This window comes from Pezoporus flaviventris, unplaced genomic scaffold (assembly GCF_033815535.1).
Source record: "Pezoporus flaviventris isolate CSIRO_AGI_PZ_B2104156 unplaced genomic scaffold, CSIRO_AGI_Pfla_v1 ptg000031l, whole genome shotgun sequence".
NCBI lineage: Eukaryota > Metazoa > Chordata > Aves > Psittaciformes > Psittacidae > Pezoporus > Pezoporus flaviventris.
Window position 1 is genome coordinate 12,167,229 of NW_026892579.1, and position 17,954 is coordinate 12,185,182.

Genomic DNA, 17,954 nt, shown 5'->3' on the forward strand with positions numbered 1-17,954 from the left:
GGGTATTTGATCACACACCAACCACCCGGGTCGGGAGGCACCGCAGCCGCAATACGGTGTCTGCCTATACAGAAAAGGCCGCGGGCCAGGAGGAAGATGGAGACTGGTCTGTGTCCGAGGTAGTCCTGCGGGCAGCGCCGGCTTTCCGCGCTGCACAGGAGCCGGAGAGGAAAGGAGGCTGCCGTACAGCCTAGCACAACGACAGCGACAGCCTCGCCTTGCCTCGCCCCGCCCGCTCGCTTTACGGCAGTGTCGCTCCGCGCCGGCTCTTCGCGGCAACGGAACCGGCGGGCCGGAAGGCAGGTGCGCGGCGGGTTTAGCGGGGAGGGGTCGGGGCTCGGCGGCGGCGGCTGGCGCGGTGGCGGCTGGCGGTGGCCTGTGGGTGGGTGGATGGATGGAGCTCGCCGTGCTTCGGCAGACGGGGCGAACGTTGCTTTGCGCCGCGGTTGGCGCGGAGCCCCTGTCTGGCTCCCTCGGTGAGGAGTGGGACCACCCGGCCTGGCGGTGCCCCGGCCTCAGTGCGTGGGTCTTGCTCGCCTCCCCCGAGGGAGAAAGGGTGGGCGGGAGGAGGAGGGCTGCGCTGCCGGCGGAGTCCGGCTGTTTCGTGCCAGCGCGGCCGGTGGCCGGAGCCAGAGTTTTGACACCTCTCGGCGGGGGCGGGCGGCGTGCTGTCTGGTCCGACAGCGGGGCCTAGGCCGAGGCCGAGGTCGAGGTCTGCCGTCTGCCAGGCGAGTGATACGAGTTCACTAATAAAGGCCGGGTCCAGTTCTCCTCTCGTTCTGCTTCAGGTCTTGCCCTCGGAGTGCTTATTGAAGCGGGGATAGCAGGACTCTTGTTAAGTTAGGAGCGAGCACGAGTGTTGAACGGGCCTGAGTACTTTCAGTTTTTACTTCTTGGACTAATAAATGTAGAAAACTAGAAGAGTGCAAAACAGGCACGTGGTCGTGGGGAGTGTTTTCCCCTTTCAACTACTACTTGCTTCATTTTGGTTGGTGGTGGTGGACTGACAGCTTTGTGCTGACGATTTCTAGCGTCCTAAGGCTTACCCTTCAGGTGCTTCAGGAGGATGTGGCATGTTTAGATTCAAACAGTGCCTTTATTTAAAAGTTTTTATGAGTTCTAAAGTTATAATTTGCTGTTTTTAATATGCTAACATTTTTGTAGGTTGTTTCCAGTTTTCAGGCTTTTTAAAGAATTTACTCTGAAATAGTACTATTGAAACGGGACTGGTAATTTTTGCTTTTGCAGAGAAGGGAAACTTAGTTACCTTCTTGAGAATGGATTCGACTTGAGTCTAGTCGATGAGTGGAAAAAAATACTAGCAATTCCAGACAAGATACAGCAAGGTTTATGTCCACATGGTAGGTTGCAGAGATAAATTTTTAAGAGGAAGAAAACAAAACCAACTGTGAGGTCACTTGCAAGCTGGCTTTCATCTGAAGACAGTGTTAATTATATCAGTGAGCTGCTGAGTCTAACTAAACACACACTGCTTTTCAACAGGCACCGTAATAAAATAATTTCCTGTGGATCTGACATGCTTCTGGTCACGACAGAGTAAACTTACATCATCCTGGAATTAGGTGTAGGTATTTGGAGGAACTCTCTTGCCATTTAAATGGGAACACTGACTAACTCCCAACTAGGGCCTTTAAACATTGTATAAGTTGGTTTAAATATTAGACCTGCTCAGTTTTCTCTAAAAGCTACCTTGACCTTTGGAAGAGGTGAGATCACTAGTTTCATTGAATCAGAAGATAAGAAATTGTCAAATGGCAGAATTTTGTTCTGACAGTTCTATGTTTATGGAGCTTTCTTGGAAGCTAAACCTGAGGTAGGCTTTCCGATTTTAAAATTATGAGGAGCACACATTGCTCTTTTTGGTGCCTTTGCTTTCTTGTTCCTTCCTTTCTGCAGCTGACATGTATGTCGTTGAAATACATCAGTGTGTTTCTCCCCCCAGTGACCTGTCTAATCTGAGTATATCTTTCCTAGTCAGTAATTTCTTCTAAATTGCTGGTCATTTTTCTTATCCTCCACTGCATCCTCCTAGAGACAGGGTACACAACCATGTCAACAGTACTCTAATGGAGTCTTTAAATACTGACTAGTGGAGGGACAACTTAATATATTTTAAGGCCTCACTCTTGTCTTTAAAAATGTTTCCCGTCTTTCCATGTCTTCCCATATTTTCAGCATGGCAAATGACATGCTGTAGTCTGTAGATGCGTTTCTGCAAAACTGAAACTAATGCGTTTATTTCTTGGCATCCTGTTTTTGCAGTTCTTACTCTTGCTTTAATGTAAAATGTTTTCTGTCCATGTTGGATGTAGTTCTTTCAGGATAATTATAATTTGTAGTTTGGCTTCTAAAATAGTTATGGTCCCTTGCATCTCAATATCATTTACAGATTTAGGAAGTGTAGTCTTAATGCTATTGTCAGGAAGAACAAAGTTGAAAAATTTTTTTATGCAGTACTAATAGAAAATTCTTCCTTTGTAAAGCACCAGTGTGTATTTCTGCAGTTCTTGTTAAACTGCAACTCTTTCTCTGAAAAGAAGTTATCTGTGGAGACTGTTCTCATGGGAGAATGGATAATTGGTACATAAACTCTGAATAATCCTAAAAGATACAGCAAGGCCATGAGAGGCCCGAGGAAGCTTAAGCAAGCAAGATAAGAAGAAGAAGCTGGAATTCACCGAGTTATGAGAACTGTGGCCTGTTGGCAAGCTTTCAAGGTCAAGTTCTCACACCTGTGCTTAACCAATTATATGTTAGTCGCTAAGGGTCTTCAAGACGTATCCAATCATAATATGCCAAATCACTGTGTTTGTAAGCAATAGTATATAAAGAGTTAAGGCTTTGCAATAAACAGCTTTGGTCTGATCACATTGATCTCTGACGGGGTCCATATTTTTCTGCGGCAGTTATCCTTTATAAATACTGACCTAAGCTCAAGTCTGGTCACCATTCTTCCTGTATGTTTCATTGCTCTTAGTTATAGAAGCTGCTGTTGGGGTGGGGAGGTGCTGGGAGAAGGAAAGGCACATGCTGTCTGTGGCTGGATAGTTACAATGTGAAGTTTATTTGGAAGCTGTTAAATGTGCGGTGAGCAATTTCTTTACCTTCACTTGTGTGTGTTTGGTTGGTTTTGGTGTGGGGTAGGTTGGGGTTTTTTCCTTCCTTCCTCTGTTAAGCTTTCTGTATCTCAGCCCTTAAGTTTTCTTATTGTTGTTCCAGTTTTCTCCCCTATCCCACTGTGGTGGTGGGGGACTGGTGGCTTTATTCACTGCTTGGCTGATGGCCAAGGTCAGCCCGCCCCAACGCTTTGCACAGACACCTAAAAACATGATTGATGGAAGATGTAGTAGTGCACTCTGGTTCTATGGTAATGGCACTCACTGAATAAACCAGTGGTGTGGAAGATATCTATGCCATATGCTCATTGAGGTTCTTCTAGTCCCTTGGTATAGAATATTCTCTTGAAGTTATACACAACAATGTATAATTTGTTGAAAATCCATTAGGCTAGGTAGAAAACAAGACATTTTTAATTAGGCTACAGTGGCTATGCTGGACTGCTTGGGCATTTACCATTTGTCCTTGCTGAAAGGGCAGTTGGTGTTCTCAGTTTTTTTATTCAGTTCATTAACAGGTGGACTAAAGTTTGGCGGCCAGCCTCTAGCCGAGCGCGTATCTGTGAGATGCAAATTAAAACTAATGTTCTTTTTCTGGCTTATTAAATCTTGTTGATGCTAGAGAAGACTGTCTTTTAACAGAAAGGTGGAGAATGCCAATTTAGGAAGGGAAAAGTTGCTGGCTCTCCCCTTTCCATTGTACGCTGAGTTTAGGATCATAGTTTAGGCATATGGATTTAACACCTCCCTAGGCTTTCCCATCATTTGTCCAGTGGCATGTATTTACTCTGAACCATCTTTTACTCCTGCTTGTCTAAAGGCATGTTGGAAGTTTGGCCTGAAAAATAAATGGAATTTAGTATTACAGGTCTGACTCTTAATCATAAACTGGTCATAGAGTAAGAATAGATTATCATGGAATTAAAAGTTGGTGATTGAAGCATTTATTGGGTGATTTGTAGAGTCGGTTTCAGGTTTCCAGTTGTAAACCAGATTTTGAAGGAGTTGAGAATAAGAAGGTGAGTTTGTACAGTAGTGACTTTTATGTGTTCAAATATTTCTTAAAACCATTAATATCTATCTAACATATCTATCAACCATTCGTTTCTTTAAAACTGGTGAAGACTGCTGAGCTGGGTTGCTTAGTCACTCTGTATTTCAAAACTGGATTCTGATTTATTTGTGGAAGAAATGTGAATTCTTAGTTTGCTGCTCTAAGGGGGAGCAATTTGTCTTCCCCCTGAAAGACTGGGGAAGAGTAAAGAAGATCTCTGAAAGTCCTCTCTTCCATTACTTTCAAGAAATTTATTTGTGGTGAGTTGACCCCAAACAGCAGCCAAATGCCCACCCAGCCTCTCATTCCGTCCCTTCTGCTGCGAGACAGGGAGAAAATAGGTGATGTGTAGCAGTTGCTGTAAGCATGGATGTTGCCATTGCCTTGCTTCTCCTTCCCCTGAGTTTTTATTGCTGAGCATGACCTCATATGAGCTATGTTGCCTTTGAAGCATCAATATAAATAAAATGCTTGGTTATATAATTTTCCTGTTAGTGTGGCATTTTTGTTTATGGGGAGTCCTTAAAAGGAGTTAAGTTTTTTCCAACTTAAAAGTTGATTCCATAAATCTGAACAGTTTGTGTATCTGCTGTGCTAAATACTCATGATGCTTGCTCAAAGGCTTTTAGTTATTAAATGGGAGAATCTAGACTTGTGCATATTTCTTAGCTTACAGTACAATTTTTCTAAAATGCATTTTAAGAAATTTTACATACATTCTAACAGAATGTGACTACATCTCTAGAAATGCAGCCATTTCAAAAAATCCACAACTTGAAAAAATCCTGCTTTAACCTCCTCAGATTACTAGAGACATAATGGATCAATTTTCCTTTTCATGGTGTTGGCCAAGGATAGCAATATTATGCCTCAATTTTTGTTTTCCTCCCCATTTTCTAATAGAATAAAATGTACTCCTGATATTTACAGGCTTTGTGAAAAGATAGTTAAGGGTTTTCTCAGTGTGGAAATCCCTACAGGTGTCTTTCTGAAAGTATCTTCTCTCTTGTATTGCCAGCACTGTAGGTAGTCAGCCTAGGAGGGGTGGGCAGCAGCTGTTAATTTTGATTCCAGTTCACACACATTGTAATATTCCAGTAACGCAGCACTACATTTTTTAAAAAGTCTAAACTCTAATAATAAATTGTCAGTAAGGCAGCTGTCATCTGCTGAGCATGAAATAGGTGATGTGCTGTTTGAAGTGCCTGTGTGGCTTGTGATCTCTGAAGATGAGACAAGTGACTCTGTCTCTAGTAAATATTACTTTATGGGACTATGTCTGTCTTCAGTAGTTGAGCACTGTTTAAAAGTATTTTTAATTAACAATCGGCTAGTGGAATAGTCTCCCCAGGGAAGTAGTGGATTCCCCGACATTGGACACTTCTAGGATTCAGCAGGACAGGGTGCTGGACCATCTTTTCTAGACTGTCCTTTTGCCATGAGAGGTTGGACCAGATGATTCTTGAGGTCCCTTCCAGCCTGGTGTTCTGTGAAGATTACTTGTTATCACCGGTTCTGTAACGTTTAAAGGTTTGACTTGATCTGCGCAGAATGTTGTCTTTGAAGCAGCCTATGCACAGCAGAGAAATACATATTTTTCCTGTTCTTGCCTTCCCTTAAGGCTCAGAAGAAAGGTCAAAGTGTTTATTAGTGATTTTCTCCTACAGTAAGCCTGTTACGCTTGCTGATTATTACTTGTATAACTTTTAATACTCAGGTAGTCACAGGGTTGTACCTGTGTGCAGTGACCTCAAATTGTTTATTCCATTTTTTTTTTTTTTTTTTTTTTTTTTTTTTTTTTTTTTTGTGAAACCTTCTCTACTCTTGTAAGGAATTCTTTTACTTCCTGAAGCTGAGTTGTAAAGAACCTGGCAGTGTTGTCTTTGGGGCCAGTAGTTAGTGTTGGAGGCTTTATCCTTGTGCGTTCAGCACAGCAATGTGTTACGCAGACTTTCTTACTACCATGTGATCAGGTGCTTTAGCATGGTCATATCACAGCAGTTATGCAATTATGTATGTATTTTTACAGCAGTTATAGTTCTGAAGTACATCCCACATCCTTTCAGCCATCTGATGTGATGCGACATGCGTTACTTAACTGTTGTTAGCTCAGAGGTTTTTTCTTTCTCTCACTGTTTCTCATCTTCTCTTTACTTCCTTTGGCTGTGTACCTCTGTATTGAACTTCCATACACCTCCTGCTTTTCCTTCAGTGACAAAGTTTGCTGGAGTAGAGTATTGAACCCTCTGAGGTTATTCTCAACCTCTCCTGATGGCAAGGTGTGAAAGAGAGAGGCGTAGAAGCCCCCTATTAAGCTAAAACAAAAACATACACACAGCCATGTATGTTGGATTTGCTGTTCATGCCTAGGGTTTAAATGAGCACATATGTTGAGGATTCATGTATAGTGAATCTGCACATGTAAGGCAACTCTTTAAGTCTCTGTTACTTGGAATGCAGCTTGTCTCTTCCTGCAGTGAATAAAATGGTGATGGGGTATAAAAATGCAGACATTTCTCAGGCTAACAAATAAACTATGTCTTACCTTCTTGGAAAAGAAAGATGAGTTATTCTGAAAAAAAGGATTGCTTTTGCTTCCTTTTTTTTTTTTTTTTTTTCTCGTCTAGAACAAGTTATCCTTAGTAATGATATAAAAGCCCATCTAAAATGATTGCATTATTGGGCCAAGCCACATGTTTGACATCACACCAAAACCGTATTGGGCATAATCACAGGAAACGCCTCTCTAGCTGATGCTAGCAGGAAGTGTTAGGCAGCTGGTGTTTCATCCCATGTGGATGGCTAAGATTGTGAGAGGGAGAATCTGGAAAAATACTCTATTGAATGCATGGCTTGCAGTTCCATTATTTGTTTTTTAGGATGGGTTTTTTTTTTTTTGGTTTAGTGACTGAAATAATTAAGATCCTGAAACTGTCTCATATGAAGGATGGCACACACAGCAACTGTTATGCCTCCTCATTACGCTGAAGCATTTGTTTGAAGTCTGGTATTCGCTGAGATGAATACCGTGCATGAAGCAGTCACTGTTTCATCCTGAGTACATATTCCTTAATCTTGACATCCTCCTTTCAAAGACGGGCAGTCACTGTTTCTTCCTGAGTACATATTCCTTAGTCTTGACATCTCCCTTTCAAAGAGTGACCCTGCCTTGACTGGAGATCAGCAAGATTTGACCCAGACAACTTGGGAGAATTCCAGTGTGATGTCTGAGCCTTTTGCTGAAAATTAGATGCCTGCAAGTGTACAATTGTTACTACACCGTATAGCACGGCTCATAAAGGTGCAAAGTATGAAGTTGGAAAATATTAATATTGTAGGATCTTCCTTTGGCATGCTGCTTATGATTAACTTCCCAGATGTTATTAAACTGCCATCATCCCTCTGGCTGTCAACTTAGATGCTAGGTGCTGTATTTGTACTGTTTGCAACAAGCATGTTTGGATAGGAAGTTTTAAGTGAATCTAATACAAGTGTCCATGTTGTTGTAAAATAGCTTTTTATCTAATATTTTTATTTGTTTCTTTAAAATTGCAGTGGGCGATACACATCAAATAAAATGTGGGGTGTTGTTTTTTTTAGATATTGAGATTTATTTGTAAATGAATGAAATATGAAGTTTACCTTTGTGTGAATGGAATTGCTGAGCTTAATTTAGCAATTCCAAAATGTGTTCTTGTCAGTAAAATTTAGTGTGGGGGGGTGTAAATAAGTAAAATATTGTCTGTGCGGATATATTTAAAACGTCTTCATGTGTCCTCATGTTCTTGCTGCTTTTACATTTGATTTAGATAATCCTGTGCTAATGTTTAATTTAATATATTTAAAGCACAAGAAGGTACTGCATGGTCTCTTTGTTTTTTGTATTGCTTTATGGCTGGGATATCTTTCGCCTTTTTAGCTTCCTTTTAATTTAAAATGCTTCCATTTCCACAAGTGAAAGTGAAAAATAGTAACCTGCTATTAATTGCTAGTGTATAAATCATAGAACAGTTAGGGTTGGAAAGGACCTTAGGATCATCTACTTCCAACCCCCCTGCCATGAACAGGGACACCTCACACTAGACCATGTCCCTACCAGGCAGCCAGCTTGTTTTGTTAGTGATCGTAGGAATTAAGTAAATTTAAAAAGGGCATTTCTTTGACAATAACAGCTGTAACATTTCAGTGGAGAAAAGAAAGAGATCTATTAGTTGCTTACATAAAAAAATATAGGAAGGCCAGGAGTGGGAGGAAAACATAATTAATTTATGAAAATATGAAGTGGAAAACTATAGTAATGTCCATTACCTTTGTGATGTTGCTAGAATTTTTTTAAATGTTTTAATTTAACGACTGAAAACTTGCTGATGTTACGTTCCATGTTTGCTTTTGACCAGTAAAGTTTGAATGGTTTCACACATGAATTCTGAGTATAATCTGCTTTTATGTTTTACTTTCTCTCATAAAAAGTTTCACAATTAAAAATGCACTTGCTTTTAAAAGTAAAATGGGCTTTAAAATTATTGCCTCTCATCTTCCTAAAGCCTTAGAAAGGTGGATACTGCTCTTTCTACTTTACAAACAGAAGCTTGGTGGAAAGATAAAGGTTTTTTTAAGAAGCAGGAAATCTGAGATAGTTCTAGGAATTGTCAGTCTTCCTTTTCCTAGGAAAGTGGGCCCAAATTATCCTTACTTGACTGCAGGGGAGAAGGGGAAAGGGGGATATTTGTACCATGTAAAGTTGCAGTAAACTTAAATCTGAATTCCCATTCAATGTGTTCCTCTACAAACATGAAATAAGAGGGTACCTATTCTCAGACTTTTTTCTCAAGGGGGAATGGACAGAGGAGTGGCAAATTTCATCTTGCATCTCTATAATGTGGGCCCTGGTAAGTATGGTTTTGTCACTGCAGCCTTTTAGGTCCTTCTTCCAAAACCAGCAGGTCTTAGCAGGATCAAGAATCATTTGGTATTACAGATGTTTCAGATCAAGCTGCTGGCAAACAGATATATTTCTGTAAAATCAGAAGGAATTAGTTACCCTTATCGTGGCTGCAGGAAGACAACAGTAGCTGATCCACTCTAAAGGCAGCATGATGCAGGCAAGTACCTTCATCAGCAGGGTTTACTCATAGGCCTACTGCATTTTTAACACTGTGTTTAGAGCTGGCTGTAATGGGTGGAGTAATAAGTGTGCATTCATAGGCTTGTTTTTCACATTAACAGTAGCACCTGTCCCCCACTCTCTAACTTATCACTATGTTTGTTTTCTGGTGTTGCCTTGATGATGGTGGGTGCCATGAACCCGAAGTGAAGGGCATGTGTGGGGTTTGCCTATAAATGAAAAGCCATGGGCAGCTGCTCTGCCAAACCAGTCCCCCACCATGGACTGCAAGTTCTGCATGCACAGTGGCACACATGCAGCAGCATTTATTAATATGAGCTCAACTATAGAACTTCGGAGCTGCATTTGACTCTTTAGCCAAACCTGTGATCAGGAAGGTGTGCTCTTACTTGTCTTCTGGGGTTCCAGGTTTCTTATTTCAGATAGTATTAATGATGAATAAAAGCAGAAGAAATACTCCTTTAAAATTCAATTTCTGAACAAATGAGCCTGCTGGAGATGCTTTAAAATCTCCCAAAAGTGTGTGAAAAGTGAACTTATTTAAAATGGGTTCAGACTTTACTGTGCATGTTATTTCAGAAAGGGCAGTTAGATAATATTAAAATTATTTTGTTATATGTTATTTTAAAGGACCATAATTCTATAGATAAATGTATTTGAGTGTAGAAATAAGTAGGCAAAATGAAGTGCTGTCATCAGTAGGACACATTTACCTTTTTTGTTGGGTTCAAACAAAAAAGGTTGGGCTGGATTTCCTCAACTTTTAGATACGTTATTGCCCTTCCATAATGGCAGCTACACCGGCTTTTTTCACTAGGAGCTATGCTGCTATGAATTATGTGTCATAAATACACTGGACATCTCAAAAGCTGCAGTGTTGCTTGCCTTGTTCTGCTTCTAGGCTTGAATTTAAACATGTCCTCTCTGTCTCCTTCACAGTTAAAGATCTTATATTTCCATATTTTGTAGCTTCATCATTATAACATTTGTCTCCAAAATATCAGCTGTTGTGATAGCTTTTCTCAAAAAGCATCTTAATGCAAGGTGGGAAAACAAGCAGACCTGACAAATCAGTGACATTTCTATGTCTGTGTCTGGAACGCTGCATCTGGATTTGCTTTTGTGCGGTATTGCAAGGTTGAGAGCTAAAATACAAATGCAGGCATTAAATGAAGAAAAATGTTAAGGATAATTGGATTAAAGCAGGGATTTCTGTGCAGTATATGACTCTGTGTGGCAAGGGGGAAGTAATTAAGTCTATTTTAAGTTATTTAAATTCTGGATGGCCAATGGTCTTCAGGCATGCGAAGAATGATGCAGATCATTAGGTTTGCATAATGGTGTCATTAATTGTTTCAAAAATAATCTAAATCTGTATTTATCTGCTACCATCAGAAGCTGTAGATGTGCATTAGAGTTCATTAATTCAGCTGTGGGCACCTTTTGAAATTAAATAACTTTGAGAATAGTTTCAGTAAAAGGCTTGGAACGAGTACAAGTTCAGATGGAGAACAGCTGTGGTTTACTGTATAGATATGAGCCTGTTCACAGAGGAAATAAGGCCATGCAGAAGCAGACTGTAGTCCTGGAGAGAGCCCTGCAGTGTGTAAGTGTGTGTGTGTGCTCCCAGTTGTGAGATGAAACATCCTGAGGCATAGTGCTTTCCAGTTTTCTGGTAGCCCTCTTATTCCCTTTATCTCTTATAATAGTGCTGTGTGTATTACAGTCTTTTTATTTTTTTTTTTTGTGTGTTGTAATTTTCATTGCCTGTTTTGCTGGTTAGATTTGGCTAAGCAGTTGTCGAGAAGGATGCTTCTGCATCAGTGCCGGAGGCTGTTAACGACCTGAAAGCTCTCAGCGTGGGCTGACAGAGGAAGTCTTCCCGTAGGTTGTAATCACTTAGTGCTATGGGGGGCTAAAGTTCAGTTACATAGATTTCACTATAATACTCTTGTGTTAGAGGTACTAAAGGAGTAATTGCCACTTCGCCTCATTGCTGGTGACTTTTCTTTAGGGAAGAGAGAGAAGAAGAACCTGCTGAGTGACCTCTGCATGTTACCATGTATTGCCTGTGCTCTGTGCTTTCACCTCCCTCCTATCGAATCTTGATTATCAGCATTTTGAGAGAGATTTTTTTCAACTTCTTTAATTGCAGTGCCAGCTAAGTTCTGCTTTCTTAAAATGTTCTTTCAAGTTTGTGATGCGACTTTGTATTTGTAGCATTAACAAAGCCATGTTATTTGTTTTGTTCTCATCTAGGTGCTCGAACTGGGTTTTGATTTCTCATCCTATGGATCACTGAATGAATAACAGATGGCCTTGCCTCGTCTTACAGGCGCTTTACGCTCCTTTTCAAATGTCACTAAACATGAGGATTACAGTGAAGAATTAGCTGACTTAAGGGTAAAGATTTTTTTATTTTCCAAAGTGTAATTGTAAAGCATTAGTGTGTAAATAAAAACTGTTTGCTTTCTTCATTTGCACTGCTATTTTGTAAGAGCAGGCAAGCAAAACTGGCAATGTGTGTATAGTTTCCTGTGCATTCCTTCATAGTGTCCTCGCTCAAAGTCAAATTGGCTGTAACTTTCTGATTTATGCTAGGTCCTTACAGTCATGATGTGCTTTATGGATAGAGTTGCTTGGCTGTGTTCGCTGGCTGGGCTGGTATTTTTGTAGTTCCAAGCTTATGCAGAGCTGAGGAGCCAAATGCTTGCCATTCAATATGAAGTTCACCTTGGACTCTTGTGGGGGAATGCTTAGAATAAATTTAGTGATACTGAATTAAGGTACTTCTTCCTCTCACATTCCCCATCTCCCCTCCCCCCCCCCCCAAAAAAAAAGACAATATAGCAATAGATGTATTGTGGGAACCTGAAATGTAAAATGGATTTGGAATCTTGGGAGCTATAAATCTCTTGAAATTGCAAATATTTGGCTTTACAGAGAATTCTTCCTTGGAAAGAATAGGGTAGTGAGAAGGATGTGTGTGTCTTCCTTGTTCCTTACGCTTAGGAAAGAGTGTAAAGAACAGGTAACAAGGAAACTGCTTGTAATTGTTACTACATTCTGACTAAATGCAGTTGGAGAGAGATGTTTCTATCTGCTGTTTAAAGGAACCCCTATATAGTAATTTGAAATAAATGGAAGTATCTTTCATTTTCAGACTAAAAGATCAAAGCTGCACGCACAGTTGCTGAAGTCTGATCTTACTTGGAAGAAGATAATAAAGTTTGTTGATGACAATTTGGGCAAAAAAGAGCACCAAACTGTAAATGGTGATTTAAAAGCTATATTACAAGCTGCACAACAAATAGGTACGTTTTCATTCTCTTGTATAACAATATACTGTTGGGTTTGGTTTTTTGCAGGGTTGTGTGGGGGTGGTTCAAGCTGCTTTCAAGTTGCATACTTTGCAGACTGGTACAATTCTAGTTCTGCCTTTATGCCAGGCTTGCCCTGAAATTTCTTTCAAACTCCAGTTAATCTGATACTTATGTGCACAATTTTGTCTTCTGATTTATTTTAAAGTATGACTGTGTTGTTACATGGATATTCTTGCTTTTTGATAGCATTGTTTTCTGGTGTGTGGTATGGTTTGTGATCAACCTTTAGTAAGCAAAAGCAACAGTGGCAGTACTCTTGAGAAAAGAACAGTTGGTGTTACCTGCTTTAATTCCACATGATTGTTATAATGAAAAATTGGACTGCTACATAGGCAGATAAAAATGTAAGATATACTTTCTGCTAGAAATGTTAGCTGCTGAGGAGAGAAATAAATAATAAATTTCACTCATCTGGAATTAAGCTTTTAAAACTGAAATACATTATGGTAAAGAAAGTGTGAAAACTTAGTTTTGATTGGAAACTTGGTTTTTGATCATCAGACTAAAACTAATTCAGCTTGCCCTGTTAGCAGAATTTAACATTTAAAAGCAAAATAAGTATTTGCCATTCTTAGCTGCAAATGCTATCTTTGAAAATAATTTGGCAGATTTGTTTTCTGTATTAATGACAGACACAAGTATCAGCTGTGTATTTTTTATTTTTTCTTTTAATTTTCACTTTTTGCCGAAGATGGCTGCAAAAAGGTTCTGTTTTCTTTTTTCATTCTGCACTTCACCTCCCCTTCTCTCCGCATCCTTCCCTTCCCTTTCTCTACCCCCAGGCTTGCTTTAATAGCACACCCAGTATGGTGGTTGGGTAGAGCAAATTATAAGACTTTAATAGTGGTAAATTTTTGTTTCACGGAGTGGAGAGGACAAAAGAAATGAAAGCAAATGTGCAATTATTTAGTTAGAACAAGTTAGAAAGAAGCTATCGGCTTTGAGATGTCCAGATAAAGATGTGGAATGTTACAGAGACACAAACCAGTACAGTTTACAGTGACCAAGGCCCAGACTGAACTGACAGTAATGTTCCAGCCATCATCAACAGAAACATATAGTAGGGAAAGGGAATTAGCTTGTATGCCTTTTTACTTGAATTTCAAGGAAATTAAATATCAGCCTAGGCATCAGATACTGTAGTACTGATTTATTTTACAGGGGAAATGTCACTTACAGAAATGGTCTGATTGGCTTAAAACAAAAAAGGAAGGAGTAGCTTGAAGTAGTGCATCTCCTGCCAAGTTGGGTGGCTTATTATATTTGGGGGGGGGGGGGGGGGAAGTATTTTCTCAAGAGCTGATTCCATGAACTGGAGTCAACGACAATAGGTTTATTATGTGCTAATTCTGATTTAAGAGCCTTTTCTCAAATCCTTCAGTAGAATTGCTCTTTTAGTAGCGTGTACTTGTGTTTTGACATAAGTGACTTTAAATAATGATGCATGTTTGTATGTCAGGAATATAAGCATGAGGTTCATACAGCCAAACTTAGGTCTACGCATTTTTAGATGTTGGGCTTTTTTTTCTCTCTGTGATTCCTATATAGCTAATACTGAGAAGGAGGCTGAACTATCTTCTTCCTTTGAGATATGTTTACATATATACTGTATATGTGTGTATCTTTATGTCACTTATCTTCCATATGTAGGTATCTAATTATCCTGTAAAAAAAATACCACCTCCCATCCTCTCCAGGAAAATTTCAGCTTTTCAAAGTGCACCATAGGGAAATTCAAGAGAAATACTGAATTTTTAGTCAACTCCATTTATATGTTATGTTTCTAATTACTCAGTCTTGTTCCATCTGCTTATGCTGGATTTCTTTTGCTCTAACCTAACGTAAATTGAATAAAGTCACAAGTAATAGTTTCAGAGTAATTAAGAATCTTCCCACTGATTTCAGGATGTTTTTTAACATGGAGAAAATAGGGGACATAATGGAGCAAATACACAGACCCATAACTGAATAGCAGAGGTTTACAGAGGCAGGCAAAAGACTGAATTTTTGATTACTGAACAGAGAATAGCCACGTTTAGTATGGCAGAAGTGTCATTTAGGAGGCTTAAAAAAAAGAATAGTATTGTTCCTTTTAAAATAAATAGTATTTTAAATAGTTCTTTTGAATTAGTTATACCAGGGGTTACTCAATGAGTGTTATCACTTAAATCTCATTGTTTTCTGCTGAAGTTCTGCCAGTTGATGTAACTAAGGAATTGACCACATAAATACGTCTTGGCTATAGCGACTTGTAAATTTCCACAGTAAACTTTTAAGATGTTTTTAAAATTATGCAATCTTGTAAGAAATGCTAATTCTACTAAAATTGTTGGAGTGACAAAAAAACCCAAACAGTATTCTGGCTGGTTTTGTGTAGTTTATGTTTGATGACTTGTCAAATTTTGTTTAGTAGTGACATTTTGGTTTATCAAATGGTGGGTTTTCTTGAGCCCCTTTGGGAATATTTGTGTAAGAGGTGAATTCACAGGGGTTTTTTTGTTTTGTTTTTTTTTATCATAATATGATACTTTGTAGATATAAATCTAAATGAATGCAATTATTTGCTTAAATTTCTTTGAGCAATTTTTGTAACTAATACACAATCTGTGGTAATTATACTGGGAATTAGTACAAGAAAGTAGTAATTCCTAGCTGAGTTCTGCATGTTTAGTCTGTTATGAATATTCAAACTAGGCAATGAATAAACAGTTGGGCAAAGTGAAAATTTTTTACCTTTAAAAAGCAAATAAATATATTGTTGTGAGTTTTAAGACCTCAGGCAAGTTTTTCCTTTAACTCAGAAAAATAAGAAAGCATTGGTAATCCTTAACATGAATTTCTAGTAAGTGGAAGGATAATGAAGACAGATGCTTTGTTATTATATATCTTTTATAATTCAGTACCTTGCAACAATTGTTACTTGTATGGTCTTCCTTTCGTATCTCTGTTGATGAGACTTGCAGCAAGAAATTTGATACACTTATTTTATGGTCAATAAAAAGAATTAATTTGAATTGTATAAAGTTACATTTGGTTTTGGTTTTGTTAACAGTTGGAGCTGAAAATGGACAAGAAGCGATTGAAAGTGGAGCTGTTTTTCTATTTAAGACATTTCACAAGAAAGAATGTGTTGGCCACGATGAGACAAAGGCAATCAAGCAGATGTTTGGGCCATTTCCATCGTCATCTGCTACTGCAGCTTGTAATGCCACATGTCGGATTGCTTCTCACTTCACTGAAGAACAGCTTACAGCCCTCATACAGATGGCTGAAGAACAAAGTGATGAAAACAGAGTGGTCTTTGGTAAAAATATAGTGTTTTCATTTGACATGCATGATTTGGATCACTCTGAGGAGCTGCCTGTGAATGGCGAGGCCGACGCACAGAATACTATAAGCTTAGATTATAACAAATTTCTGAATAACCAGCTGAATCACTTGCAGAATTACTGTGGTGAGAAATCTGATCTCAAGTCTTTGGAAAAAGTGGATGATTCTTTCTTATGGAGTGAAGTTGGAAAGTATCTGAATGAATCTCAAGGGGGTACCCATGGAGGGCCAACAACAGAAGACCTCTGCTGTACTTTGTATGAGATGCTTGCTTCTACCAAAAGTGGCGATGAACTTCAAAATGAGGTACAGTAGCATATTAACCATACTGTGTGTATTTGATTGTTGCAAAAATATACAATTATTTCATGTTGTATTATGCCAGTGTACATTATCCGTGTGTCATCTGTGCTTTTTTCTTTTCTTTTCTACATGGCAGCATCTTAATTTGCCAGACAGAAGATTTGTGCAGCAAGAATTTTAAGTGAATAGTCTTCTTTTTCTCTGTAACAGACAGGCTATTACTATTTGCTCAGCTTCTCCATTCTTCCTTTTTAAGCAGTAACTGATTTAAGCTACCATATAAAAGTGTGAGAACTTGCAAAGCCAAACAGAAGTTAACTTTCTTAGGTAGGTTCCATCTCCAGTCTCAGAGCCTTCTTGCTGCTGAAATGAAAGCTGAGGGATTGTGCAGGTGATACTACTTTAAAACTTTGTTGTATCAGTTCTGTTTCTTTCGATAAGGGGGTGGGTTTATTACAGGAAGGGCAGAGAAAGCTTGAGGGAGAGAGAAGAGTTGAAGGATAAGCACAGTGGCAGAAAGGAGAAGGAGCATGATTGGCGGCTGGTGAAGAGGCTTTCAAAGCATGTGCAGGAGGGATAATGGGGTTAATGTAGGCAAGAGAAGATAGGTTTTGAGTGGGGTTGGGAAGGAATTCCTGCAGTTTCCTAATTGCTTCCTGTGTGCTTTTATGTTAATGTTTTTTTTCCTAACTTGCCCTGCTTTCTTTCCCTGAAAACATCCAGAAGTCAGATTTTCAAATTGACTTTTCAGACTAAATTTAGAAAATTTGCTATAAATATACAACTTATGGTAGGAATAGACAATCCTGTGAAAAACCGTGTAATGAAAATTTACTAGAATTTTTTATGTCGTAGTTGCAGGTTTTGCTCTTCTTAATAAAAATAGTAAGTGATAGAGAAGAAGACCTGAATATTTCATTTTAGGTTTAGATAACTAAGTATTGTTATCTGTTGCTACTGCCATACTCTTGTTTCGTTTGGTAGTCATTAGACTGCATTTTGGCTGTTCTTTTGAGCTATTATCTGCCATGATTTTTCAAATATGATGGACAGTCGCTTAGCAACTTTATTTACCAGCTCCTTCAGGACCCATGGATGGATTTTATCAGGTCCCATGGACTTGTGCACATTCAGGTTCTTAAGATGGTCTCGAGCCAGATGCTTTCCTACAGTGGGCCTAAGGTCTTCATTCTCACAGTCCCTGCATCTGCCTTCCAAGACTTGGGTGGTGTGGTCAGAGCATTTGCCAGTGAAGACTGAGGCAAAGAAGTCATTAAGAACCTCAGCCTTCTCCAAATCCAGGGTAGCCAGTTCTCCTGATAGCTTCTGGAGAGGGCTCACATTGTCCCTAGTCTTTTATTTGCAATGTACCTATAGAATCCCTTCCTGTTATCTTTCACATCCGTAGCCAAGTTTAATTCTAAGTGGGCCTTAGCTTTCCTAATCTGGTCCCTAGCTTCCCAGACAACATCCCTGTATTCTTCCCAGGCCGCCTGTCCTTGCTTCCACCTTTTATAAGCCCCTTTTTTCTCTCTGAGTTTCCTCAGCAGCTCCTTATCCATCCAAGGAGGTCTCCTGACCCTCCTGCTGCACTTCCTTCTAATTGGGACGCAATACTCCTG

At 39.4% G+C, this 17,954-nt stretch overlaps 1 protein-coding gene across 4 annotated transcripts in view; it reads left to right on the top strand.

The window, feature by feature from the left end:
- Positions 1-206: 206 nt before the first annotated feature.
- Positions 207-17,954, top strand: part of ASCC3 (activating signal cointegrator 1 complex subunit 3) — a 270,580-nt gene continuing 252,832 nt past the window's right edge. For all 4 annotated transcript variants that reach the window (XM_061460216.1, XM_061460218.1, XM_061460217.1 and 1 more), the window contains exons 1-4: positions 207-303; positions 11,576-11,719; positions 12,480-12,630; positions 15,752-16,335. In XM_061460216.1, the coding sequence (XP_061316200.1) occupies positions 11,630-11,719; positions 12,480-12,630; positions 15,752-16,335 (825 nt within the window). In that variant the 5' untranslated portion in view covers positions 207-303; positions 11,576-11,629. The remainder of the gene's footprint in view (positions 304-11,575; positions 11,720-12,479; positions 12,631-15,751; positions 16,336-17,954) is intronic.